Raw genomic sequence first — 25,582 nt, forward strand, 5'->3', positions numbered from 1 at the left:
GACTCTCAGAAGAGGGGGAGGTGAGTCCTCTATACCACCTTAGCTTTTTCTCTGCTCTTTGCAAGGATCTACTCTTGGAGGATGGCCAATAAACGATTTTAGTTTTGTTTTTGTTTTTTTTTTAATATTACAATGAGGAACCTTTAAAACTTCCAAAAGTAAGAGGCTCTTTTACACTTATTTTGAACTATCTCAGTTCCTAACACAGTAGAAAGCATTGAATAAAAGCACCCCTGGGTCTACTTTGTTATGAAGGACCTTAGGCTCTTTAGAAATAATCTTCCCTGTATTAGATGAGAAAATAGTTTAAGTAGGAAAGGAGAAGGCTGCCCCAAAGTCAGAGTGAGCTTGTGACCCAGACAGGAATGAAACTAGGGCTTTTAACTCCCAATCCAGTGCTACTTCCCCCAGAGGATGCTTCCCTGAGTCAAGATGTGTCTAATCGGCTTTACCTTTCTACAGACCAAATGGTAAGGAAATTGTCAGGCTAGCACCTAATTTCAAGGGAAGCAAAATTCTTTATTTGCTGAAAATATTTTTTTCTGAATTGTCACATGGTGCCTTAGATGCAGTAAAGGGGCAATTAATATTTTGCTGATCTGAGTAGATATAAAAAGGCAAATGATACCAAAATATCCTCACTATGAAAAATTCTCCTAGGTACTAACATTCCATGTACAAAGACATGATGGAATGGTCTAGATAACAAAATACACTGGTTTTTTGATGATGGTATGATTTGCAGAGTTTGGGCCCCATCCCCCCCCCCAATTCATGTTGCAAACCTAACACCCAAGGTGATGGTATTAGGAGGTGGAGCCCCTGGAAGGTGGGAAGATAGAGAGAGCAGAGCCCTCATGAATGGAGTCACTGCCCTTATAAAAGAGGCCCCAGAGAGCTCCCAGCCCTTCCATGGGAGACTCTAACAAGTCCGCAACCTGGAGGAGGGCAGCCCTCACCAGAACATGACCGTGCCGGCCCCTTGACCTTGATGCTCCCAGTCTCCAGAGCTTCAAGAATTAAGTTCGTTGTTTATACACCACCCAGTCTGTGGTATTTTGTTATCGAAGCCTAAAAAGACCAAGTCCCATTTTTGAACCATGAGAAATATTATGAAATCAAATGCACCAGCATCCTTAGTACAATTTCTCTTCCCATGGGCCAGAAGCCACCAGGAGCATCACTTTGGGCATCAGTGACCATGGCTCTGCGCTGTGCTGCGCGTCCCAGACTATTAGGACAGCCCCCCATCTTCTCTCTTTGTACCAACGAGCAAGGTAAAGTTCTCCCCAAATTCTAGTTTCCAGTAACTGAATAGATCAAATCAGTAAGCATTGAAGTAAAAACAAACATAGGACACAACGGACCAAAAAAAAAAAAAACCAAAAGAACACCCCATAAAGGGAAGGCTCACAGTGCCCAGAAGCAAGTATGCCTGAAACAGAACTGAATGTGTCTAAGGCTGGAGATGTGACTCATGTTTGTAGAAGTGCCCCATGTGGAGCCAGTGTAACAGATATCACAGCTTGAACAGTGACACATATTCTACCACCAGAATCTTTAATTACCCATTGTCATAAGAAAGAAGCAATTGGCAAGGTGGCTATCACCTGGATCTCATAGATTCCTTAAATAAAACTGTTTTCTAGATATATTTTGAAGTATATTTCAAATGCCTACCCTTTATATTGTTATTAGATGGAACCATATCAGATGGTTTTCTTAAGTGAAAAACAGTCACCATACTGGAGTGTTACACGGTTCAAACAACATGTGGCTTCACGATGGAACATAAGACCTTGGTCATCAAAGATGGCCTTGGGCACAGTTTCAGGGAAATCAATTCATAATGATTTTCTTCAAGGAGTTCTGGAGTAGAAAAAGCAAGACGTTTGGGGGTTAATGGTTATCCAAGTTACCAAAAACCCCAAGCCTAGAACTCTTAATTTTCTGAGCATTCCTATTAAATTTTACTGAAGGATAATTTATGAGATGTCTGCAGCGTGTTATGGAAAAAAAATATATCTGACATTTAAGACTATTTTAGAACATCTCTCTTGTAAGAGGAGCCGGGGGTGTGGCAGGTTTGGGCCTCTCTCGCTCGCTCGTGCCCTGGGGAAGAGCTGAAGTTTTTAGCATCGGGGGCAGGAGCCTGGCGCCGCTTCAAAGATCCGGGGCCTCGGCAGGCGCTCTGCACACCCCGAGGTGCTGCTGGGCAAAGACAACATCTCTGTTCCTCTCCAGGGCCTCAGCCCTGTTTGCCCTTCAAGGTTCCCTGCTGCCTAAGGAAACATGTGAAATATTTCCGCAACGGACCGCTGTGTGGAAGCAACAGGAAATAAAGGTTTGCTCCAGTGACTCCCCGCTAATAAAGGGGTGGAGGTCGCATCTGAGAGTCACAGTTTTCCAAGCAAATTGTTATTTTCACCAGATGTTTTTAAAGGCAGGTCTGTTGTGCACAGTGTCTGAGAGGCGGTTTTGTTTTCTGGAACAAAGGGGGCTTGACCATAAGCTATATTCAAATTGAGCATTAAAAACCAACCCAAATTCAAAGTAACGTGGACAAAAGCAACCTCCTCAGACACAGGACTGTTGCATTTTCTTAGAAGGTAAGAGAACTTAGACATTCAGGTACCCTGAAACTTCCTAAAGGAAGTAAAAAGTCATTTCTTTGAAATTTCATCCTCTACCACCTTCTAACAAGGTATCAGGCTAGAGAGACTTTATTGGACCAGTGTGGCCCCGGCATAAAAACTGGAGTCAGAGGCACCCTGAGAGCCACCACGGCACCTCTTTCCTCTCCCAGCTGCTTGCCCACCTGCCACCAGCAGCACCATTTCCATTTGGCTCAGGCACCTAGGAACAGAGCGCCCTTTAGCTCTGCTTTCACCGCCAAGCCTTCCCAAGCTGTGCCATATGTCTGAAAAAGTTCCCTTACCTCTTCCTAGGCCCCTTCAAGCTAAGCTGCCTCAGTTGCGCCCTTCGAATGGCTGCCATATCCTCCGAAACCTTTTTCTAGAGAGGGATGGACCCCCCCAAAATAGGGTGCAAGACAGACTTCCACAGCCCCGACCAACTGAGCCATGGAAACTGCATGTGTATCATCTTTCCTCCGCATATATATAAGTTAATCAGAAAAGCAGGCAGAGTACATATATTTGCCTAATGTGTTATCTTTCCCCATCTACCAATTCTAGCCGGGTAACTAGCTCAGAACACAGTGTATTGTCAGCCTTGCCATATGGAGAAAGACTGATGGACGAGAGGAAGTTCTTTTTTTAATTTTATATATATTTTAATTTTATATATATATATATATTTGTCTTTTGTCTTTTTAGGCCTGCACCCACAGCACATGGAGGTTCCCAGGCTAGGGGTCCAGTCAGATAGCTGCCAGTCTATGCCACAGCCACGCCAAGTCTGAGCCGCGTCTGCAACCTACACCACAGCTCACGGCAATGCCGGATCCTTAACCCAGTGAGCAAGGCCAGGGATTGAACCTGTGTCCTCATGGATGCTAGTCAGATTCATTGCTGCTGAGTCACAAGAAGAGCGCCAAGAGAGGAAGTTCTGCTTAAAGAAACACGTAACGGAAGCCGGGGACCGTGAGGCTGGTGGCAGTGGAATTTTGTTTCATTCCCCAGCTATCGTCTCCGGGTAATCTGCCTTGCCTCTTGGAGCTTCACTTTGCTCTTCCGCAAAAGTGTTAAAATAATAAAACCCATCCTTGGGGTTCTTATGAGGACTGAACAGGATATACATAAACCTCGCACATAAAGAGGTATTCAAGTCCTGCTGTGACCACTGCTGCTTTTTGCACACTCTGCCTACACCTTTTATAATTAGTTCGTTTATTTAAATCTCCTTAAATTACCCGATGTAATGTGCCATATTTCCTACCAGGACTCCAAAACGCTCAGGAAGTGACATCTTCCTCAATCCGCCTTCCCCACTCCTCTCCCTGAATATCCAGTTTTTCTACCTAAGAAAAACTAGCTGCTTTAAAAAATACATAACCCTGTATTCTTCAATGTTTAGTCACTTCCATATCATCTCAATGTTCAAGTTGCTGTATAAATCTGGTTTACTCAAATGATACATTCTGGTATCAGGTCTGATTTGCCCTGTACGAAAAGTGTCTGAATTCCTCACGGATCGATAGGACTGTAAAGTCTCTGCTCTTTAAGTGCCCTTACTGATCACCTAAATCAGCATCTCCCAAAATGTGTCCCACAAAATACCTTTGGTTTTGGTCTTTTTAGGACCACACCCACAGCATCCGGAGGTTCCCAGCCTAGGGGTCAAATCAGAGCTGAAGCCACGGGCCTGCACCACAGCCACAGCAGCATCAGATCCAAACCGCGTCTGCGACCTACACCACAGCTCACGGCAATGCCAGATCCTTAACCCACTGATCGAGGCCAGGGATTGAACCTGTGTCCTCATAGATACTAGTCAGATTTGCTTCCTCTGAGCCACGACGGGAACTTGATACATCCCTATTTCTAGAGCGCCTATTAACATCATGCAGCACACATTTCTGCAAAAGGCCTCTGGATGGAGAGAGAAAGAAAAAATCTCACTTTCCTAAGGTGGGTCAGTCAGGAAGTGGCAGAGCTGGCTTCGAACCCCTGTCCGTCCCCCCCTCTCACTACACCAGAGGCTCTCCAACGTCTGCCTGGCAGAATCACCAGCAGTGTTTGTGAGATTGCGCACTGCTGAGTCCCACCCCAGACCTTCTAATTCAGCAAGGCTGGTGTGCATTTCCAACCAGCTCTTGGAAGAGGCGCACAGCAGCAGTGAGGACCTCCTGCACTAGGCCCACCTGTGGGGACACAGGCACTGGATGGGGCCTCAGCCTAGAGTGTGAGGACCTAGTGGGGAAGCCAGGGTATCAGCACGGGAAAAATGCCTCGATGGCCACAGACTTAGTAACTACCAGTTCAACACACAAGGCTACATCTAACCCAAGAGCCAGTCAAACAGCCCAGAGTCAAAACCACAAACAATGGACGGTGGGAGCTAAGTTAGATCTTCAAGGACAGGGAGGCGCAAGTGCAAAGGAACTGGGAAGAATATCCCAGTGGCAGCAGTGGTTCCGATCATGCAAGTATTTATGTGTAGAATCGTCGCCGCCTTTAGTAGCTGGAAGGGACCTGGCCTCCCATCTTCGGAGAGCGCTCTGCTTCTTATATTTGAATATGGGTGTGCCTGCTATTTCAAACATTCACAGCAAAACACTTCATGCAGGATGGAGTAGCTCCTCTCCAAATAAGTGATCTGGAAGATCTAGCCCAGGTTTTTCCTGCTTGCTTGCCAGCTATAGCCTCACTTCTCCTGCTCAGCCTCTCTGCCTGGGTGTCCAGCAGCCCACCTCCAGGACTTGAAAGCAAGATCTACGTACAGTTGGCCACGAGGTCTACAAGCCAACCGGAAGTGGATGTGTAACCAGTCAAAGCCACCCTCCTGCAAGTGCCGGTCCTTTGGTCCTATGGAGCCTGAGGATGTGAAACGGGTTTTCCACATGCCCTTCATCTCCACCCTCCCAAAAAAAAAAAAAAAGACCAGACCAGCTAGGAATGTAAATTTCACTAGTTGGCTGTAGCACATTTCCTCAAAGGAATGACCAAGAGTGCAAAAGCCATTCCTCTGTGATGCTATCAGGGGCTGCAGTAACTCACTGTGGCTCCTGCCTGCAGTCCTGCAAGGCTGTCGCTAGCTGATGCATCCAGACAGTAACGCCCTCACTGGGTAGGGACATGACAAGTCCGCCTCTGCCTCCCTCCCTCACTGACATCCGCTGAACACGTGTTTAACATTGGGTAGGATGCAAGCGACACCAGCTGAGACAGGAACTGCCCCCTGCCCCCGAGTTAAGGCAGAGAAAGGACACTGGTAAGTCCAGGGCCAGTCAGGAGGGGAGTGGCGACAAAGAACTTAGGTGGAGGCAGTGACTTCCAGGGGACTGAGGAAGTGAGATGCAGGAGGGGAAGGTTAGATGGTTCGTGAGCACCTGCACTGAGCCGTACACTGCTGGCTCTTTCACCCACTATCTTTTGTCACTTTCATAAATTCCTATCACGTGGTTGGATCAATGTCTCCATTTGAGGGGGGAGCCAACATCCTAGAAGCTTAAGTGACTTGCCCCAAGTCACATGGTGAGCATAGGCCAACATGGGGTTTTAGCTCTGACTTGTCTAAATCCAAAAGTGGGGGTCTCCAATGACACAAGATTTATGGGTGACCTAAGACCATGTAACTTCCAAAGTTAACTAAATAGTCTATGTATACTCTCCAGTCTTTCCCAAAGATATAATCTATAAATCTTTAAAACATGGTGAAATTTAAAAAATTTAAGTCACACATGCACACACACACGAGCTTTATACTTGCCTCAGTGTAAAATATTTAACTATTATAAAGTTATAAATTAGGTATGTATGGGGGGAAAGTGTGAACCATTAAACAGCATCACGACCAGCAATACATTTTATGCCTTTGAAGGGGTCGGGATACCCGAGTATAGTGGCCTGAAATATAATCCTCCCTTTTCTCCTCCAAGATGTGATAAAAAAAGCAACACAGAAATAAGGGAGGGGGAGGTGAACATTTCAGTGAATTTAGGCGAGAGAATCCACAGGCTCAAAAACTGTATAACCGCATCTAAAAGCCACTGGGAGTGGTTCAGAAACATACAGAGTTAAGTACAGGATCCATGTGCTTCCATGCAAAATGCTAATAATACTAACTACATACAGACTTGTCTATGTGTCCAGCAGCGTTCTGTAAGCTTTGTATAGGTTAGTGTTTTTATTTTATTTTTTTTATTTTTTGCCTTTTTGCCTTTTCTAGAGCCGCTCCTGTGACATATGGAGGTTCCCAGGCTAGAGGTCTAGTTGGAGCTACAGCTGCCAGCCTACACCTCAGCCACAGCAACGTGGTATCCAAGCCGCGTCTGCAACCTACACCACAGCTCACAGCAACGCCGGATCCTTAACCCACTGAGCAAGGCCAGGGATCGAACCCGCAACCTCATGGTTCCTAGTTGGATTCATTAACCACTGCGCCATGACAGGAACTCCTAGGTTAGTGTTTTTAATCATCACATCCTACCTATGAGATAAATACTATCTTAGAAATGAAGCATAGAGGGATTAAGTAACTGGCCAAGACTATATAGTTCAATAGTAAATGGAGACGCTGGGATTTAAGCTCAGGCTAAGGGCTCCGGAGCCCACACTGACCACCACTGAGATGGACTGCCTACCCCACAGAGGTACAAGATCATCATTATACCGTGATCTTAGCAGCAAAGGATTAAAACAGCCTACATGCCATTCACAGGCAATTGTTTATGTATCATATCTGTTCAATGGACACAACAAAACCCACAGATCATGAAGTAGCTCAAAATGTGAGATGGAGTGGTTTCTAAGATTCTGATTCAATAGAAAAGCCAGGTTCAAAACACCATGGGTAGCAGGATGGCCTCTATAGGGGGGAAATATACATATACACATATTTATAAATGCAAAGAAAATTTCCATAGGAAATACACACACAAAAACTGGTGTCCAGGATTGATTCTGAAAAGAGAACTAGGTACCTGAATATGGGAGAGATGGAAGATTTGCTTTTTACTACAAACTCTTTTCCTAATTTTTTGAATCCTAAACATGGTCATGTATCACCTAGGTATTTAAAGCAAATTCAGTAAGATTAAAAATATTTTAAAAGACTGTGTGTATATATATATATGACTGAGTCACTGTGCTGCGCAGCAGAAACTGGCACAACACTGCACATCAACTACACTTTAATACAATAAAATAAAACAGATTCAAAAACAAAATGATTTGAAGAAGATCACAGCATATGTTCCCACCCAATTCCCAGAGAAAGGGATAAGCGATCAGCACAGTCTGACAATTTTCTATTCATTCCATAGACAGAAGTGGATAACTACCTACGATTTTTCACAATAGAGATTCTGAAATGCCTAGAACCAAAAAAAAAAAAAAAAGTAGTCTACTTTCTTCACTTCAGACACTTAATTTCTTAAAATGCAGTGGACATATAGCAAGAAAGAATTCCTTGTGTAGATGACAGTGAGAGGTGCTTGAATGTTTGGGCATGGGGTGTGCATGGGAGCAACCCTCCCCCACTCCCACAAAAAAATAAAGATGACAGGTAGTGACCCAGCGCAGCTACTGTGTGGCTAAAATAGTAGTGGGTATGTCACCTCCAGGCCACTAAAGAAACGGAGTCTCTCATGTCCTACAAAACACGCAAGGCATCCTGCCCTGCCAAATTTAAATGGGGACATTATTTTTAAGTTACTATAATTAGTTCACATTTGTCTATGAATCAGCCTTTATGAGGCAATCGCATCTAAGCCTCATCAGATGAAACCTGAGGCGACATCATCTCTGTTTATTATTTTGAAAAGAAGGAAAGGGTGCCAAGTTTCCTGCAACACCCAACTCAAACACTGAAATTTGGAGGACAGAATGTCCTGTTGTCTGCATTTGAAGATAGGAATATATTTTCATCTAATACATCAGTCCCAGGTTCAGCTGGCAACAGGAAGGAACTGAATTCCAGAGCATAAAAATAGGACCTACGTACTAAAGCACCTTTCACCGCTCATATAGGATCGTACTTATGTTTTAACCCCTACACTGCAGCAGTTTTAAGACATGCCCATGTTTGTGAACAGACATGAAAACATTTCGATCCAAAGCTATCTGCCTGAGTGACAAGACATTGGCAAAAGCAAGCATTTTAAAGCTTTTTTTAAACTCCCTGATATACGGCTTTCATGATTAAGCGTCTCACAAAGAATGACGAGTTTGGACACCAAATATAAAAGCAGGGGAAGGGAAAGTGTTCCTGTTTAGCCTGGGCTTCTCCTGAATCAAACGGCTCCTCTAAGGGGCTCTGAAATACAGCAGAATCTCCAAAAGAAGGCCAGCCAGAGAGCAGGCCACACTAAGGCAGTTGGAACCTGGAAGAGGTTTAAACTGACAACCTTAGTCAATCCAGGGACCCAACGGGGGGGCAGGGGTACAAGCTCAGTGCTGTCATTCACAGAGCACATCACTTAGTGTGCTGGGGGACCACGTCTGAGGGACATCTGTTATTTATTGGTCTCCAGATTAGATCAAAATCTTTTTTTATTATAGTCAATTTTCACTATTCTGTCAATTTCTGCTGTACAGGAAAGTGATCCAGCCATAGATAGACATACATCCTTTTTCTCATATTATCCTCTATCATGTTCTGTCATGATAGAACATGATATAGTTCCCTGTGCTATGCAGCAGGAGCTCATTGCTTACCCATTCTAAATGCAATAGTTGGCATTATATCAAAGTCTTAATATTTTCATGCACGACCATGTGCCCTTGATAAATACATAGAGATGCACCTGTACCTTCTTTTATGGCAAAGACCATGGATTCAGTCCCAGGAGTTTTGGGTTTTGTTTGGGAGGTTTTCTTTGTTTGTTTTGTTTGTCTTTTTAGCACCGCAACCTCGGCATATGGAGGTTCCCAGGCCAGGGGTTGAATTGGAGTTGTAGCCGCTGGCCTACACCACCGTCGGAGCAATGCCAGATCCTGCCCAAGTCTACACCACAGCTCACGGCAAACAGCATCCTTGACCCACTGATCGAGGCCAGGGATCAAACCTGCATCCTCATGGATGCTAGTCAGATTCACTTCCACGGAGCCACAACGGGAACTCCTCTGGTCCTGGTTTTGAAATATACCAGCCAGATTCCCTTTGGGAGACCATTTGAACTTACCAGAATCTCAGGTCTGCCCCTCAACTGTAACAACAATAAGTAAGCCACAGGGAGTAATACTTGCCCTGTCTAACCTCACAGGAACGCTATATGAGAACCAAAGTGAAATAATAATAGCTTTGTAGTTTTTAAAATTTAGCAAACATTTATAGCGCACTAAACGCCATGCACAAGGTGCTGTACAATTCTTACTTTTAACAGCCCTCTGACATAGGTACTATCATTATCTCTGTTTTATGGATAAGAAAACTAAGGCCCAGGAGTTCCTGCTGCGGCACAGCGGGTTAAGGAGCCGCATTGTCTCTATAGCAGCTCGGGTCACTGCTGAGCCATGGGTTTGATCCCCAGCCTGGCACAGTGGCTTAAGGATCTGGCATACGTTGCAGTTGTGGCTCAGATTCAATCTCTGGCCAGGGAACTTCCACATGCCACAAGTGCAGCCAAAAAACAAAAAAGAGGAGTTCCCATTGTGGCTCAGCAGAAACTAATCTAACTGGCAACCATGAGGATGCAGGTTTGATCCCTGGCCTTGCTCAGTGGGTTAAGGATCCGGTGTTGCCCTGAGCTGTGGTGTAGGTCGAAGACACAGCTCGGATCTGGCATTGCCGTGGTTGTGGCAGCTGCAGCTCCGATTCGACCCCTAGCCTGGGAACTTCCGTATGCCACAGGTGCAGCCCTAAAAAGAAAAAAAAAGAAAAAGAAAACTAAGGCCCAGAGGGGCTTGATAACTTGCTCAAGGTTACATACTAACTAGGAGGTGGGAGCTGAACCTTGGCAGTCTGTCTCCAGCGTATGTGCTGCTATGCAGGCCCCTAGGCAGCCTCTCACCATCGTTATCACAAACACCTTCAATTAACCCCAATTCCAGAAATGAGGAAAATGAGGCTCAGAGGTTAAGGCACAAGCCCGCCTGAGACTGTGAAGCAAGCACATGGCAGAGAGCCAGGATTTGAAACCGGGTCCATGTCTCTGGACCCTGTGCTCTTAACCACAGAGTTAATAAACGGCAATCCACAAATATTTACTCTGCAAGTACTGTGCTCTAACACACCTTTTTAAAAAGGTAAGGAGGTGGTGGTGGTGGTGGTCCCTCAGAAGCTGAAAGGCGTTTGTATCACTTCCACACTAAGTCAAGCCTCCCCCCACGTCCCACACTCACAAAGTCCGGAGCTCTGCGCACAGCAGGTGCCTGGTGAGAGCTGAGGCCGATGAGGACGAAGATGACAACAGGAATATTTTAAATGTCGGGATATAGCTTCAAAGGGGAATTCGACTCCTCAATCTAGAGGCGAGGAAGCCCTCTAGGGCAGAAAGCTGACAGTTTTTAAAACAAGGTGAACGGGTGTGGCCTATCTAACAGGTGGACCATTTTAGGTACTTGGCCAATTCCCACTAAGCTTTCCACTCCAGAAGCAGCTTGACCCATGCCAGTTCTCCGTGGACTTTCCCGGTAGTAGTCCCACGTCACCCTAGAGGGTAAATATTAGGTTGACCTTCCACCCCCACCTCGCTGGTTCTAGCACAGGTGCTTGCACACAGAAGGCACTACGTCTGAGGTGGTTTGATGGATGGGAAGAAGCAATGTTTTATCACTTCCAAGTACACTCACTGCTACTCCAAATGTTGCCAAGCAGCAGTCCCCCCATACAGCAAAATGACTGTGTGAGAATCATTTTAATTAGCACATTCATTGTGTGTATGCAAATGTACACTCCTAAAATGGGCCCTTTAAAGAGCTCGCCCCTCAATCAACATTCCTCGCTGAGATTTTTTTCTCTGTAAACCCTTCTCCACAGACAGTAAAGAGATCCATTTTAATCCAGCCCGAGTCTTAACGATCCTGAATCTCTAATAACGGAGGGTAAAGGTGCTTTTCTTTACAGGAATGGCACATCTAAAATGAGGAAAGGGGAGGCCCTTCCAGGCGCCAGGACAGAGCTGCTCCTTGTCTTAATCCTCCCAAAATAGGATGGGTGCCTGAGAGGGCACCGGCCCAACACTGAGTTCCAGAAAAGTGAAACGCCCCACTGCCTGGGTCCCCCTGGGTTACAGAGTCCTCAGAGTCACTGCCAACTTCCCAACCTCCCCCTTTCTGCCCTTCCCCACACGTCCTGTCTCCACGCTCAAGCGGCCCGTTCTCTCTGCTGGCCCATCCCTGGCCAGTTCTCTCCTTTGGGTTCTGACGCAGGGGCCGGGCGGCCTTGGTCTTGTGCCTCAGCTCAGGGAGAGGCCCAGATGCTCCTTGGGAATTCAATCCCGGCAGAGGGATGGGTGGACCCGGCCCGGCCTGGCCCGGCCCAGCCCAGCCCAGCCCAGCCCTGGGTGGGAGTTCCGAAAAGCTGATCTCTTGGGGAGTCAGGGGGGGACTAAAAGTTCTGGGTGGTCAGCATGGCTGAATCCTGTCCTGAGTCACTAATTCAGCCCAGTATGGTTACTCCTGGCAGCCAAGGGAACCAGTCACAACTTAAATTTGGAGAGAACAGGACAGTGAGAAACAAAGTTCTTGGAAGGGCACCCAGGGAGGCAGGGGTCATCTGAGCTTGGAGGTGAAAACTCCTGCGGTCCAAACAAGTGGGGGGGGGGGCCCACTGGAGCCAGGAAAGCCCTGGAAAGTCCTTTAAATGGCAGCGAAGCACTCCCACCCTCAGAATGCTCTTTGCATGTCTGGGCCACAGAAGGAAGGAAGGCACTGAGGCTGAACAAAGGACAGCGGTGTATGTCAGAAGAACGTCCAGAAGGCTAATAATGTCTGGGATGAGTTAAAACACGTGAAACATGTGAATAACCTTCAGGGGTAGGTGTCTATGTGGGGTTTTTCAAGCTTTGATCAGAGCAAGAAACAAAGCAAAGCAGTTAATAGGCCTGCTTGGGGAAGCCAGTGTCATGTGACAGCTGGACAGAAAACCGGCTGCTCACCAGTAGGGTTTCATCTCCTCCACCTGAGAGAAGGCTCATCAAACAGGAAAAGCCCCTGGGGTAAGAGTGACCCAAAGCAGAGGACAGGTATGGAGTTAGGAGCAGGGCCACAGCCACTCTAAGTCCGATCAGGTCTTCAGGCTCAGATGAGTCAGAGCCACAGACGGTCAAAGTACGAGCAGGTGTCACCACTGTAATCCTTCAGAAACCTCAGAGCAACGAACGGTGATGAAAGATGAGGAAGGAATTAACGAGAGGAAGGTTTTAGACATTTACACCAAGGAACTTGGCATCATTACCCAGAAAAGGTCTAGGGTGGAGTCTTACACAGATGAATACCTAAGAAACAAGTGGTGATTGTCAAGTTCTGACACAGATTCACTAGGAATAAGCACCACGTTAACCAATGCCCTTTTGAGATGAGATTTATTACACTGATAGTTCAGTTGAGTGTGATTTCCCTTGAGCCAGGCTCTCACAAAGAGCCCATGACATTCTTGTGAATACAGCGAAAGAAACAAGAGCAACTGGGGGTTTATATATAGATAGGTGAACCACCAGACCACAGGCACATGCTTTTGGCTCTGCCCTTTTCATTTGCGTCAACAATTTGTGACACAAAAGAGGGAGGGACCACCGCCTTGTCAGGTGATAAAAGACCGGATTTTAGAAGTTCCTCACAGGTTATAAGATGAATCAAAGCTAACAAAATGGGAGTTTCCTGGTGGCTCAGTGGGTTAAGAATCTGGCATTGTCACTGCTGTAGCTCAGGTCTGATCCTTGGCCCAGGAACTTCTGCATGCTGCAGGCGCAGTCAAAAAAAAAAAAAAAAAAAAAAGCTAACAAAAATGAAGTTAGGATGAAAACTTGTGTGACAGTGACATCTTTCTGGCAGAAATTGGGCAGAGGGTAGTACTTGGGTTGACAATACGCTTCACTTGAACCAAGAGCCTAAGGTGATCACTGACAAAAGGGGTTATGATGATTCCCAGACAGCCTCCATGTGGGATCCCAACACAGCTTTGGGACCCCAAGAGATCCCCTTCTCGTTCAGAGAGCTCCTCGCAGAGAGCTGAGGTTGGGACTCAACAGGGACCACCACTTTCTGGATACCTCTTAGGAACAGCCCAGCAGCGTAAGGCTGACACTTTAGAAACACCTTCTGGACAACGCTTGCTATTGCCAAAGATGGTCATTCTCAAAACTGGCCAGCATAAGGACCACTGCTGACAGGGGTGAGTCAGGGAGGGGTGGGTGTCAGGAGCATTTCCAACTGGGTGACATCCTTCTCACCCAGTGACCTGTAACTGACGAGCCAAGATCCCTGCATGGAAATGCCCGGTTGGAATGCCTTAGCATCTTTGGAGTTATTTATTCCAAGGAAGGGGACGTCCCCGAAGGAAATGAGTAGATGCCAAGAAGAGAACACAGCCCATCAAAATAGTTCTGACACAGTCCAAACCCTTGGCCGATGAACTTTTGGTTCAATACCTGGAACTCAAGACCAGCCCAGAGAGACTCAGAAACAGGCTCCAAGTGGCTGGGAGCCAAGAAGGTCCAAAGTGCCTTCAGAAACCCCCAGGATCAAAGACACTGGGTTTGTCACAAGCCATGGGGAGCTAAAAGGGGCACCGGACATCATCTAGCTCTTCCTGTTTAAAAAGGTGGGGGGGGTGGGGAGATGGAGGTGCTTAAGAGAAGCAGTGCTGCAGGGTTCCCTAAAATAAGGAAGAATTGGAAGACCCTCGTTCCCAAGTACTTTTTCCAAAATGGGCATTTTTTTCCCCACGCACTATTTGGTTCATTAACAGAAGAACCAGAATGTTTGAACCAGTCGCCCCCTCATCCCCTGTGTTCAGTGAATGGACTTTCCAGTCCTGGAACTGACGCTGAGGTACTTTGGACCCAGGGTGATGGGCAGAATTCAGACAACCCGCAGTGAACTGGAACCAACCTCCCTCACAAAACGGCATCATCCATGAGCAGGCGCTAAGAGCACCGGCCACACCCTACCCTCCATCATCCACGCTGAGGCTTTAACCCTGAACAGAATATTCTAAATCTCAGATATTGTCCAAAAGCTCAGCGACAAGTTTTAGAGATAGAAAATATGGAAACAAAACATTTCTACACACTCCACCTAGTATCCTATACTCCAAGGATGGGTCTGGAAACCACAGGATTCCTTTTTAAAAAAAAGAAAAAATTGACTGCAAGTGGTAGAGATACACGTTGACTTTCCGTCCCCTACGGCTCCCCTTTTCCAGGGTTCTGCCAGCTCTGCCGCTTGCTCCAGGGAGGAAACTTCCAGCCTTTAACACATGCAAAGTCAGGGCCATCTAGAGACAGGAGCAGCAGTGACCGGAGCCAGAAGGGGACAGGCTGACGCCAAAAGCACTGAATGTTTCAAGCCACAAGCCCTGAATCTGCAATTCCTCTATTTACTTAGAAACAGTTGCTGATACTTACCCCAAAGATAAACTAGGACAAACCCGGAAAGGGAAGGGGAAGCAGTGAGCTAAGAGCTGCTGTAAACCTGGCACCATGCAGAGGAAAAGCGCTGTCAGGACTCAGTCTTCCTCCCGGTGAAAAGAATGAAAAAACAGACCGCTAGCAACAGTGACACGAGGCTGCACCCAGGCGCTAAGCAGAGGCAGAGGCTTGCCATGTTCACACATTTAAAAGTCCTCCACAGACAACCTGGTGGTTGAGAGGAAGGAAGGTGGCATTTGGAGTCAGAGGAGGCGACTCGGAGCCCTGGCTCTGCCTCAAGCAAAGCTGTGTGATGATAGGTTCGGCACTCAACCTCTCTGAGTTTCAATTCTCTGTGAACTATGAAACGAATGAGTCGGACTAGCTGCCCTCGTAGTTTTCTTCCAGTTCTAACATTCCGTTCCACGACGAAGGGCTACAGAAGGGCAGGCATGCCCCCTTCTACTCAACACCTTCGGTATGTCAGGTGCTCTGCTGGGTACCAGATGGCCTTGGCTTCAAGGAGCCTGCCAATCCACGTACGCCAGCATCTTGGAAACAAGCTTCTAAGGTACAGAGGGAGGGATGTGGGGACAGGACAAAGGGTCAGCTGCCCAGCAAAGAATGGAACAGAGGGCCGTCAAGAACAGCTCCCCCAAAGTGATGCCCAGGCCAGCACCTGAGGTAGGTAGTGAGGCCAAAGGAAAGAGTAAGAGGAATGACAGATGCAAAAGCACACAGAATGGCTCAAGAGAGTGTGCACGGTGGGAGGGACTCAGAGATAAAGGGCCTTATAAGCCATGTTAAGAACTGTTGTCAGCACACCCAGCGTCCCCCGCTTCCCTCCGCCCCCATGGTCCCCTGCTGTTCACCCTAACATCTCCGTATATAGCCACACTCTCAGGGTCAGCGTATGCCAATACCAGGCCAGCCACCAAGCAGCCATCCAACCCCTGCCCCCCAGCCTGTTCTGAGTCACACAGCCAAGCCCCACCTGCTCTACATCCAGGCTTCCTCCCAGTCCACTCGGCAGGCCTTGCTTTCAAGCCTTTGCTTGGCCCCTAGTGCCCAACCCATGGCAGCTGTTCCAAATAGTTTCCATCTTCCTCAGAGCCCCAACCACATCCCACCCACCAGCCTCCTGCTCAGCAGACAACCCCCCACCTCCTCCGTTGCTGGGAACGACTGTCCAAGCACCGCTCCCACAGCTACTCTTCTGCCCGCCTGTCCCAGCTCCTTTCTGCGTAGCCCAGCCCAAGCTGTGGGTAGCTCTGCTCACAAGCACAAGAAAGTGAAATCACAGTGGTCCACCCATGCAGGGAGTTGCCCAGGCATCTGACTGGGCTCTGACACAGCACACTTAAGTGGGAGGAGGTATATGGATGTACCCCACATGCCGAAAGGCATTACATAAGGACTACTAGCTATTCCAATACCGATGTTTGAATAAACAAGTAAACAGGTTTTGATGTTGAGTTGCAAACACATAGTATCTTCAGGCATGTGAACCATGAAGGCAGTCTACGATTTTGCCAAAGAGATTCTCTCTATAACATAATGGCAAGGCCTTCACGAGCCTCGTCTCCGGTCCCTGGTTTGTTCCTAGGCACATAACAGTCCATTTAATGCCAGCCCAAGCAACACTGGATCATTTTAGTGCCACTCACTTCTGAAATAAATTTCCTAAAAACACAATACAGTTAATATCAAATATGCACCCAAGAGGTTCCATGTATTGCATATGTATTATACTGCATCATGTGTACTGTTATTTATTTTTCCAGCTCTCAGCCAAAGGAAAGCAGCCCAACACACTCTCAGGCGACTGCTGACACAGCCCAAGGCAAAACACCCTAGCAGCCTCTGTAGCTCGGTCCTGCCTTGAGCATGTTCTACAACATGTATTGTTTACCCTGCTAACAAACACCTCCCTGTCTGCCTGTTCACTTATCTTTTGTTCTGGTCAACAAGTTCACAGCAACGCCAGATCCTTAACCCACTGAGCGAGGCCAGGGATCGACCCTGCATCCTCATGGATGCTAGTCAGATTCCTTTCCCGTGAGGCATGACAGGAAGGCCCAACAAGTTTGACTTATAATGGCCAACAGGTGGTCAGCAACTTGTGGTGGACCCGCGACCTTTATTAGGAAAAGTATCTCCCAGGAGTGTAAACGTGTCCAGTAGTTCGACCAGTGAACATGGGTCAACTTAGAGACTGGGAGCCCCGATCCCCGGAAATAGGCTACAGCAGACCAGGAAGACCGATCCTTCTGCCTCGCTCACCTGCGCACCAGGTACTGAGCAGAACTAGAGCGTTTTCTCACCGTGCTGTGAGGTCAGGGCGCCACCGTGAGCTCATAGGTACAGAACCCCTTATATGTAGTCCTCTCGTGCTTATCGCAGGTAACCGTGGAGAAGAAATGACATGAGGAACCCTCCTCCACAGGGATGCTGCTCTTCCAACCCCACAGAGCTGGTTATGTAACCAGAACCCCAGGGTTTCCCAGAACTCAGGCCCAGCACTGAGTGCGCAAGACATACAACAGTGCAAGAGCATTCTAGACTGTTCAGAGTTGGAGTGAAACCCAAATATGATCTCATTCTATAGAAGAAACAAACAAAGCCCGGGGAGGGTAGAGGGCACGGCAGGGCCCAGCAGGTGGCCAGGGTGAGAATTCCCATCTCCCCTTCGGCCGTGTCCAGCAGCCCCAGAGTCTGTGATGAGCTTTCACTCTTGAAAATCAAGCAGTTCAAAATGAAAAAGGATCAAAAAACTGTCTCTATTCTGGCTAGCGTTTAGCTTTCAGAAGCTTACAGGAATGATTTTAGGAGGAAAAGGGCATTTTGAGAAACAAATAGCACCTAAAATGGAAACGATTTAGATTAAATTCACATGGTTATTAAGGTCTTAGGATAGTTTGTTGACCTTTGTTTATATGAAGTTCCTTTCTTATAATCTACTGAATACTTTGGAAAGTATCAGGACCCCCAAAACTAGCAACTCTGCCTCACTAAAACCTTAGCGACTTCTGTCGTCCAGTTTTATGTCTGCTAACTGTAAAAAGGGAAACTAAGAAATGTTCAAGCTCCTTCAAAGTTCAGTAGTTCAGCTCATTTGAAAGGAAAAAAACCTGGAACTATTTAAGAGCAAATGTAATTTGTAGATTTGTATAAATGTTCCCAACATGGTAATTTTATGGGCAAACCACATCACACAGGGTACACGATATGTTTCAAAACTAATATAATGATTTGATATCTGTAAAGAATACTAAAAATTATATTATTGCTTTCTTTCCTTCCCCTCTTGTTTAAAATACACAAACTTCTTTAAGGAAAAGAGGAAGCATTTGTTTCACTCTGCAGCCAATTATTTTTCTATCATTTTTTAATTTACTTTCCATTATTTAAAAAGGGGATACCACAGGATGTTTTGCTGAATCTCAAGATCCTTTGGTTTGTCCAGTTAAGATTTTAAACTGATACTAAAAGTCAGGGGTTCCAAAGCCAATAGGTTAAGAGAGCCAGCCCGATAACAAATGACAGTGTGGGGATTACAGTTGGACTCTGTGCCCCCATATGATGGGACAATGGCTGTTCCACTCCAGCCCACACTATTCCATGCAAAAGTATGGCCTAACACTGCTAGATATTCTAAGTGTCAAGAGTAGCTAGAAATCAGGAGTTCCTACTGTGGCGCAGTGGGTTAAGGATCTGACTGCAGCAGCTCAGGTCACTGAGGAGGTACAAGTTCAATCCTCAGCCCTGCACAGTGAGTTAAGGATCTGGTGTTGCCATAGCCATGGCAGAGCAGCGTAATAGGTTGATCTGCAGTTCAGATTCAATCTCTGGCCCAGGAACTTGCATATGCTGAGGGTGTGCCCCCCCCCCAAAAAAAAAGAGTAGCTAGAAAACAAACCATGTGAAATCTCCCGACTTTGAAAATCCTGGCCTCTTCAAAGACTTTTAAAACACTGGTGTTTTATGGGCAGTTAGTTTGAAGGACAAAATGCTACAAACATGATTAATTCAAGGAGGAAATTCAATATCTAGAAACATATTTCTTGGAAAATGAAGGCTGATCTCTATACACTCTTAATTTTTAAGATTTTTATTTTTTCCACATATACTCTTTTTTAAACCTAAATTTCCCTCCCATAACTTGCCTTTTACCCAGGAGGAAGGAGCATGGGGGGCTACTTGAATTTGAAGGGGAAAAAATGAAATCAGCCGTTAAAAATCAAGAAGGGTTAAAGGTACCTCTACTTCCTTTTTTTATTAAAACAATAGCAGTTCATGTAAGTATTTCCAGCTTTTGAGTCCACAAGGAGACAATTCCGGAAGCTGTCAATTTCACTGACGTTAGACTGCCTTGAACATAGCAACTTTCCCTAAACTTTCTCGGTTTAATCAGAAATGCCACCCAGAGCTACCCAGAGGCAGCCACTTCTATAATGGTATGCTAATAATTCGTGTGATTAAGTTGGAAGGCACGATAACCAGGCGGGGGTGGGGAGATGTCATCTCCTGGAAATCTGAAAGTATAATCTATAGAAATGATGTAGGTGCATCCGCACCTTTGAGGGATTCTTGACCCTTTCCCCGCAAGAAGCCTAAGAACCAACAGCTGATTATAACAGTCCAAGTTCAATTGTGCAAATTCAAGCACAAAGAATTCAGCCTTTCCCCCCGCCCCCAGCCATACCTCTCTTGGCAGGAACCATTTTTAATTTAATCACTGCTGTAATCAGCAGACCAGAGAAAAACCTCTCTGAGTGAGAAAAGCAGAGTGAGTCATCTCCATGTTGATAAGAGGCTGCAAGAGGGCACTGCTGTGAGGCAGGTATCAGGTGGTGCCTTGTCTACATTAGTGGAGCAATCAGAATGGTTTCTTCCCATGATGTTCTGTCATCACTGGAGATAATATGAAACGCCTTGTTTTAGTGGCATCCCCAAGCACAATCTAACATTTACCTCCCCAAACCAGAGGGAGAAGAAAGGAAATCCAAAAAAATCTCTCTCGCTCTATTTGTTATCACTAGATAGAAAAGGATAAAGTATCTTGTTTTTACACACGGTTGGCTGGCAAGCGTAAATGGCAAAACTTCTTGTTTGTTTTAGAAGTACAAAATCAAACGTGTAAATCTCTTGGAGAAACATCAACACCTCAAACAATGTCAGGGCTGCACAAAATGGATGTCACGTCTTTGCAGGACACAAAGCCAGAAAGCGGCTTTAGGAGCCTTGGTAATACAAACCCATATGGCAGCCCAGGGGGACAATGGTCCCTGAAGAAACTGGCCCCAAACAGTCACTCCCGACATAGTGATCAGCGCCCTTGGTCCTAGACAATGAATTCTAGCCTTCACTTTCAGAACAAGTTACAACTTATATGCAGATCTCATTTTGAACATTTTCTAAAAGTAGCTGAGATTCTCAAGACAAGGAAAATGAGTTTGGGACGATCGCTGTAACTGGACCAAACTCTACAGTTAGAAAATAAACCCACATGTTCTAAACCCCATGCTCTGCTCCTCAATGCAGTTAAGACTTTGCTCTAAAGCGTAGCAGGGAGATGTCCAGTTGTAATGGACATGATTTGTGCCTCAACTCACGGCAACCACACCTCATTTTGAATCCACATTTGTCAAAAGTAGCTGAATAAATATTGGCCAGAAACAGCCTTAAATCCTTTTTGAGGAGTGCTTGTTGTAGCTCAGCGGTAACGAACTCGACTCTTGTCTATGAGGTCGCGGATTCGATCCCTGGCCTTGCTCAGTGGGTTAAGGATCCAGTGTTGCTGTGAGCTGTGGTGTAGGCTGTCGATGTGGCTGGGATCTGGCATTGCTGTGGCTGTGGATCCAGCAGCTCCAGCTCCAGCCTGGGAACTTCCATATGCCATGGGTGCCGCCCTAAAAAGAAAAAAATTAAAGGTAAATCTTCATTTGTTAGGGCGTGTCCCTGGCGATACCAGGAAGAGGACGATGAAACTCATCAAGAAGGCACTGACTAATCTGCCCAACGACCTTACCCTACCTTACAGTGCTTTTCCTGGTCACCTCCTGTAACTGATCTCACCCTCTTTTATCTTTAGCTGAGGATGGGTTGTGTTTTTTTGTTTCTTTTTTTTTTTTTTTTTTTTTTTTTTTTGGCTGCATCCTCAGCATATGGAAGTTCCCAGGCCAGGGACTGAATCCGAGCTGGAGCTGCACGCTACGCCACAACTGCAGCAACGCCAGATCCTTAACCCACTGCACCAGGCCAGGGATCGAACCCGTGCCTCAGCAGTCACCCGAGTCATTGCAGTGACAATGCAGGATATTTAACCTGCTGCCACACAAAGATGGTGTTTAAAGTAAGAGCTTTGGCCTTTAGGGGAAGTGTCTCAGTTTTCCTCTCCCTTGTATGAGGGTTATTAAATCTGGTTTTCTACTGCTGATTTGTCTCATATCAACGTAATTCTTAGACCAGCCAGAAGTCAGAAGAGTAAAAAAAAAATTTCTTGGAGTTCCCATCGTGGTTCAGTGGTTAACAAATCCGACTAGGAACCATGAGGTTGCAGGTTCGATCCCTGGCCTCGCTCAGTGGGTTAAGGATCCAGCGTTGCCTTGAGCTGTAGTGTAGGTTGCAGACGCAGCTCGGATCCTGCGTTGCTGTGGCTCTGGCGTAGGCCAGTGGCTACAGCTCCTATTCAACCCCTAGCCTGGGAACCTCCATATGCCTGGGAAATGGCCCTAGAAAAGACAAAAAGACCAAAAAAAATTTTTCTTCCCAAAGCCTAGTCCCAAGTTGATGAATGTGAAGCCTGAAAACAAAGGCAAGACCTTGATCAACAGACATCAAGCAAAACACTGATAAAAACCAAGCAGTGAAGAACTTTAAATTTTTCTAGATTATTTACTAAGCCGAAAAGGGAAACTACTATCTTCTTAAAAGGTAACACATAAACAGAATACAAAAAAACTTAGAAGTACAAAAGGGTATAGAGTGAAAAGTAAGTTTCCTTCCGAGACCACTGCCCTCCCCACAAAGCTGCAAGTCTCCAGCAGCTCCTCCTGAGATGGTCTATATGCACACGAGCACTGAAGCACTATTTTGCACACCTGGCTTTAAAAAAAAAACAAAAAACAATAAAACTTAAGATAAATAACTATTTTTTTAAATGCCCCACCACTCTTAAGTCTCTAGGGGCAGGAAAGGCACCGTCTTTTGTCCCCCCTCATTCCCAAAATCACTTACTAAAAAGAAAACAGGAAGGCCAAATCTTCCTGGCTATGACCACCAGTCAATTTCATTCTTTTTCATCTTATTTAAGTTCCACACTGAGAAAAGATGACACCATCCCTGGTTTTCATGTGTCAATTGTCATGACCATTCCACTGAAACCTTCATTTTGCCATAAATCAATGGTTTCACGCTATACAATCAGAGCTCATCTTCCAGAGATGAGATGCTCCACAAGTCTCGTGAGAATACTGTCACTGAAACACAAGGGTCTTAAGAGGCCTGTAAAAGCAAGCTGGGGCTGCCCATGGCCCAGGCAATCTGGAAGAGCACATGTTAAAACATTGCTTATCACAATGCCCCCAACAGCTGCACGGGTTTCCCATTCTTTTGTCATTTCCACAAAAGGCGTGGAAAAAAACCAAGCCTGGAGAAAAAGTGGAAACGTTTTCAAAGAGGAGAATCTTGAGGATATTGCTCACCTGAGGCTCCTGGGGCAGTTGGAGATGAGGGGGCCTGAAAGTCGGCAAGAGGGAGGAGGGGGCAGCTTTGAGTTGATGGCTGTTGAGGGGGGGGGGAGTGTCTCTGGGGGCTGGAGATAACCAGACTAAAGAGACTTCTAGGGTATCCTGAAAATGGAAAAGCCAAGGACCACAATGAGAAAAGGCAGGAAGCTCATGGGGCATCTTCTCTGGGAAGTGGACAAAACCAATAGAGAGGAGCTGTATTTTGTGCCAGACACCCAAAAATAGCTGAAAATGCCTATGTTCAAAACTGATTTTCTCATCTCAGAGGATGATGGTTAAGGGGTATCGATGGTCCTGAAACACACGTGTCTACTGCAACCATCATGTGTCTATTTTTGCTGCTTTAGTCACTTACAGCAATTGTCCTTGGTATTTCAAAGATATCCTAAATGTTTCCTAAATTGTGATCCTACAATTGACTGTGCCTGTTTGACCTTTTCATAAAATTCTATCACAACTTTCACTGCAAAAGTAATGAATTTCAGGCACTGTTTTCTTCTATTTAGTGCACCTTCATGTAATGAACTTTTGGGTATGATCATAGGATGAAAAAAATCTGAAACGTATTAACAGTGAATTAAACTTCATCCAAATGGCTTGTAGAAGTTCTAGCGCATATTAAGAACAGCATAGTTAGGAGTTCCTGTCGTGGCTCAGTGGTTAACAAATCCAACTAGGAACCATGAGGTTGCAGGTTCGATCCCTGGCCTTGCTCAGTGGGTTAAGGATCCGGCGTTGCCGTGAGCTGTAGTGTAGGTTGCAGACGCAGCTCGGATCCCACGTTGCTGTGGCTGTGATGTAGGCCAGCAGCTCTGATTAGACCCCTAGCCTGGGAACCTCCATATGCTGTAAGAGCGGCCCAAGAAATGGCAAAAAGACAAAAAAAAAAAAAAGTATAGCTAACAGGCTATTACTGGCAAAGGAGGCTGATCCTCCTGCCTGCCAGCCAAAGACAGCCATGTGCCAACTGCATTAATGCAGTTTATAATTCACTCAGCTGGCCAGATTTTAAATCATGCAATCCTAAAACTCATTTTCTTGATTTGAGGGAGTCACAGTATTTCCCTTTTTTTTTTTTTTTTTTTTTTGCCACATTTGTTGGCATGCAGGAGTTTCCAGGCCAGGGATCAAACCTGAGCCACAGCAATGACAACACTGCTAGGCCACCAGGAAACTCCCATTTTTCTTTTAAAACATAACGTGAGGAGTTCCTGTCAGTGGCTAAAGAATCCGACTAGGAACCATGAGGTTGCAGGTTCGATCCCTGCCCTTGCTCAGTGGGTTAACGATCTGGCGTTGCCGTGAGCTGTGGTTTAGGTTGAAGACACCGCTCGGATCGCGTTGCTGTGGCTCTGGCATAGGCTGGCAGCTACAGCTCCGATTCGACCCCTAGCCTGGGAACCTCCACATGCTGAAGGAGCAGCCCAAGAAATGGCAAAAAGACAAAAAAAAAAAAAAAAAAAAAAAGTGAGGCTTTATTACTACTTTCCCATCATCTCACTTGAATAATTTATATTTGCATTAGATGAAATCATCTCATATTCATTAGCATGTGTCTTCATTTACTTCTTAGTAGGGATTTTACATGGAAAAACCCACCCTTCGCCTTTCTTTCCTGCCCAAATCCTACCTAGACCTCCTTTCCCGAAGTGATCTCATCAAGTTGTAGCTTCAAATACCATCTACACACTGATGACTCTCAAAGGTACCATTTCCAGCCACAGTCACCTGGAAATCTCTCTGAGAATAATATCAAATGGGTATCTCAAACTCAATAAGCCCAAACGGAACTCTCAGAGTCCTGCCCACATCTCCCTCCTTGTTCCCCATCTCAGTAAACAGCAACATCATTCCCCCAGCCGAAAACACAGGACTCATTCTTGACTTCTAGCTCACGCCACACCCCTAATTCAGCAGGCTCCACCTTCAAATGATACTCTGAGCTTGACCCGTTCATATCATTCTATAATCACCATTATATTAATCTAAGCCACGTCCTTGTCGCTTGCCTGGACCACTGGAAGGGTCTCCTACAAGTCACACTAGTTCTATCCTTGCCCCCAAAGGCTTTTCTCCTTTCAGGACCCAGGAAAATCATTTTAAAGCACAAAGATCACATCACTCTTCTACTCAAACTTCTTGAAAGGTATCCCATCACACTCTGGGCTTTGGAGTCAAGTCCAAACTCCTTATCATGCCTCTGAGATCTGGCCTCCACCTCCCACGGCTCTCCTTTCATACCACACCCCCTCCCCAAAACTGGCCCCATCCCCCGGCTCAAGGCCAGCCAAAATGGATGCCTTCCTGTTCCTCCCTCATGCCAAGCTCAGCCTGCGGCAAAGGCCTTTCTTTTTGCTGCTGCTCCTCTGCCTGAACACTTCTCCCAAATGCCTTCACTCTATTCAGCTCTCTGCACAAAAAGTCTCTCCCCCCCCATCCACCCCGCCCCCCCCCCCCCCCACACAGAAGTCTTCTCAGACCTTTCAAAAAGAACCCTTCACTTTTTATGGCACTGAATACTACAGGAAATTATATTATTTAGTTATTTCCTTCATTTACAAAACAATACTCAGTAAACACCCGCCACCTTTGTGAGCAAAGTCCTCTTCTAGGAGCTGGGAAGATTGCAGTGAAT

The 25,582-nt window shown here is 46.1% G+C and overlaps 1 protein-coding gene across 45 annotated transcripts in view; it reads right to left on the reverse strand.

The window, feature by feature from the left end:
- SORBS1 (sorbin and SH3 domain containing 1) overlaps positions 1 to 25,582 on the reverse strand; it is a 241,706-nt gene that overhangs the window by 147,639 nt on the left and 68,485 nt on the right. For 5 of the 45 annotated variants that reach the window (XM_021074149.1, XM_021074150.1, XM_021074144.1 and 2 more), the window contains exon 3: positions 22,903 to 23,049. The exons of 39 other annotated variants lie outside the window; for them this stretch is intronic. In XM_021074149.1, the coding sequence (XP_020929808.1) occupies positions 22,903 to 23,049 (147 nt within the window). Of the gene's footprint in view, positions 1 to 10,967; positions 11,044 to 22,902; positions 23,050 to 25,582 lie in introns of those variants that run through there. One more of the 45 variants, XM_021074134.1, reaches the window with a different exon arrangement.

Source organism: Sus scrofa, chromosome 14, assembly GCF_000003025.6.
Source record: "Sus scrofa isolate TJ Tabasco breed Duroc chromosome 14, Sscrofa11.1, whole genome shotgun sequence".
Taxonomy (NCBI): domain Eukaryota; kingdom Metazoa; phylum Chordata; class Mammalia; order Artiodactyla; family Suidae; genus Sus; species Sus scrofa.